The sequence below is a fragment of the Cyrtonyx montezumae genome, unplaced genomic scaffold (assembly GCF_038088225.1).
Source record: "Cyrtonyx montezumae isolate F1298 unplaced genomic scaffold, pur_monq_1.0 scaffold_8, whole genome shotgun sequence".
NCBI classification, from domain to species: Eukaryota; Metazoa; Chordata; class Aves; order Galliformes; family Odontophoridae; genus Cyrtonyx; species Cyrtonyx montezumae.
Window position 1 is genome coordinate 16,085,380 of NW_027072089.1, and position 3,287 is coordinate 16,088,666.

General features: G+C 43.9%; 1 protein-coding gene across 1 annotated transcript; it reads left to right on the plus strand.

The window, feature by feature from the left end:
• Positions 1–1,145: 1,145 nt before the first annotated feature.
• LOC136059517 (uncharacterized) lies at positions 1,146–2,603 on the plus strand. Its single transcript, XM_065753750.1, has one exon. It carries the CDS (start codon positions 1,146–1,148, stop codon positions 2,601–2,603), a length of 1,458 nt encoding a protein of 485 aa, XP_065609822.1.
• The last annotated feature ends 684 nt before the right edge of the window (positions 2,604–3,287 follow it).

Genomic DNA, 3,287 nt, shown 5'->3' on the forward strand with positions numbered 1-3,287 from the left:
ATAAGCAGAAATAGGTGCAAATAGTCTTTCCCGTGGGAGTACGGCTTGGAGAAGCTTACCACCACAAAGACAATGCTCCTGCATGGCAATGAAGGCGACATCCGCTGCTGGCTTATCTGTTGGGCCAGACATGTCACACAAATAAACTCCTGAGAAATGGGGGATAAAAGGCCTTCACTGAACTAAGGATTTTGAAGAACTCCCAAAGAAAAACTCTCTGAGGAGAACTCCCGAAGAGACTTAGGACGGACCCGAGGCCTGCTTGCTGCCATCTCCCATCCCCCGCGGTGACCAGACAGGTTCCTGAGAGCAACGGACCTACTACGAACCTCGCTGGATCCACGGTGGTGATTATATCTCTCTTGCTTGCCAAGTCTCCATGCTTTTAATCTCTTTTCTATCGCCCACCTTCCCTTCCCCATATCCCTAAGCAACTAGTATTTGTAATAAACTGGTTGGGCTAACATTTGACCCGCTGTGTCTTAATCTCGCCCTCGGGTATACATATACATATAAAGAACCTCGTCTCCCTCCTTTATATTGGAGCGTGACGTTTTTAATGGTGTAGTCGGCAGGATACTTGACAGTGAGAGTGTTGCCTTTCCAGGTATAGCTGATGTGTGTACCTTCTGGAGTTGCCCAGAGTGATATTTTTGATAATCTAGATGTGAGTGCCTCTCCAGAAAGAATCACTCCGCATATTGAGTTTTAAGTGTGAAATTTGAACTTTTTTCCTGTGTGTGCCTCCTGGAGTTGTAAAGAGTGATAATTGTGATAATTTAGACGTGTGTACCTCTCCAGGAAGAATCACTCCGCATATTGAAACTTAACTGTGTCTTTGGAACTGTTTATGTGTATGCCTCTCGGGAAGCAATTTTGAGTCCCGTAAAGATTACTGTGCATTCTCGAAATGTGAGGGTTCTTCATAACTTAGGTGTGGGGTTTGAAGTTTTTTATTTTTTTCTCTGTGGCTTCGCAGGGAAGTGAGAAGCGAATTTACGTATTTGCATTTTCTTTGATCTTCTTTGACTTTTGCATGCTCCTCTCAGTAAACAGAGGAGTGATTTGAGCAATTGCATTTATTTGACTCGAAGTTTTGGATGCTGTTCCCTCTCTCTCCGTGTAGACTTTCTGCACATTGAAAAATGAGTGACAGTGTAGTCACAATGAAAGGTGAAGATGTGTTATTTGACCTTTTAGAAAAGCACGGTGCCAAACCCTCGTTAACAGGGGTAGAGTGGGCACGGCAGAACTGGCATAACTTGCAGAGTGTTTCAGACCGTATTAATGTTCTGCAAAAGAAACCTCGTACCCGAGCTGGGAAAGGAAAGGCATTTATTTGTGCGGTATTGGGTTCAGCTCTGGTTGCAGCCATAGAATTCCGCAACCAGCAGCTTAAAGCAGAGAGCGAAGCTTTACAAGCACTGCAGGAATCAGTTAAAGTAAGTCAGGAGCTGATAAAATCTCTGCAAAATCAAATTGCAAACCTAGAGAAGCAGTTAGAAAGGGAAAAACATAATTCTGATCTGTTGCAAATGGTCTTAAGGGAAGTGTTAACGAGTAAGGATGCTAGTGATACTAGTGCACCTCAAGAGAAAACTTATCCAAGGGAAGAATTGCAAGGTTTAAAGGCAAATATTGACAAATTAGAAGCTCCCCCAGCTCAGTTGCATCCTTTAATAAAAACTGAGTATTCATACGATAATGGTGAGGATTTAGATCCTCAAATGAACATTAAAGAAATCCCTTTCTCTACTACTGAGCTAGCAAAATTGAGAAGAGATTTTGGCCGCTCTCCTAAAGAATCAGAAACAGAGTACGTATGGAGGGTCAGCCTCACGGGTGGAGACCAGATACTTTTAACCGAAAAATTGGCTGAAGGCTATTGGGGACCAGGAGTATTTTTAACTACTGGTAACAATCGTGCTCCCTGGTCCCTCACACAGAGAGCTGCCTATTGGGCAGGTGGTCTTAACCCTTTAGAAAGAGGAGACCCCCTTGCCATTACTGGGACAGTTGATCAGTTAGTGGAAAGTGTTCAAAAGGCTGCATGTCTGCAAATGATGTATGATAGAACGCTGCAGCCACACCATGAATCCCCTATGATGATGCCTGTTGATCCTGAGAGGATGACTCCTTTAATTAGGGGGCTTCCTGAATCATTAAAACCTATAGGTATACAACTACAAGGAAAAATACAGGCTATGCCTCAGGGAGAAAGAATTCAGGCAGCGTCAGAAGGTGCTGCAACCCCTAATCGTCTGCAGTCAGGATGCAAAGTATGGACGTGGGGGGAGGTTGCCCAAGAATTAATTAACTATGGGAGAAAATATGGACCAGTGACTTCTTCCAACAGTAAATTGGAGATAAAGGCAGTGAGGAGTGCAGTGGCCAATTCGACCCCTCCCCTATCTAACCGGGACCCCCACAGATCTAAAAGGTTCTCATTTTCAGTGAAACCAAGTGGGCGAAATATAAATCATAAACGTAATAGTTTTTGGATGCTGGGCCGGCAGAAGGGCATTCCGCGAGAACTAATGGATGGATTGCCTACAGACAGATTAGAGAAGTTAGTTAATGGCTGGCCAAAACAAAAGCCCTAAAGAAGATACACTCCACCTCCGAGCGTCCCCAACTTTGGAATCAGTATGGGCGCTAGGACCGCAGGAAAACTAAGGCTCTCGTCCCTCTCGAGTGGAGGGGGGGAGGGGGGGGGAAGGGGGATGTACATTAGAAAACTTTCAATGAAAGGAAACGACCTGTTAAATACTCTTAGAAGTCTAGGGATGCCTGGGAAAAGGAATACCAAAGTACCACTCACAGGATTATTCCCTCATTTTAACCATATTAACAAGCCCCAAAAGGGCAAGCCGATGTCCTCTTTTGTTTTACAGAAAACCCCCGTTGGACCTCGACTGAACACAGATAGGCAGACAGCTGACTTTAATCAGTTGTGTTTTGGGACAAATGCTGAAGACTTGATCGTACTAGAACGCTGACTATACCTCTTGATTACACTGTATTACATTGTATTTGGGTTGCATAGTATTGTGTTTCAGGTTGTTGTGGGTGTGGGTGTTGTCTTTAGATGCGTCACACTTGGGTTTGAGTTTTCACAGGTTTTGCTGGCTTACTGGCTACTTCCTGCACAGTAATGCCATTCCTTTTGATCCCTTCTTCTACCTCTTTTTATCAAACTGATTATGATTTGCATGTAACTCTGCTATGGTGTTTCCAACTTTCTAATAAATTTGGAAGTGAACCATCTAATATCTGTCAGATGTGGT

What these genes read in the sequence shown, in the direction of transcription:
- LOC136059517 (XM_065753750.1), top strand. Translation starts at nt 1,146, where the DNA reads ATGAGTGACAGTGTAGTCACAATGAAAGGTGAAGATGTGTTATTTGAC.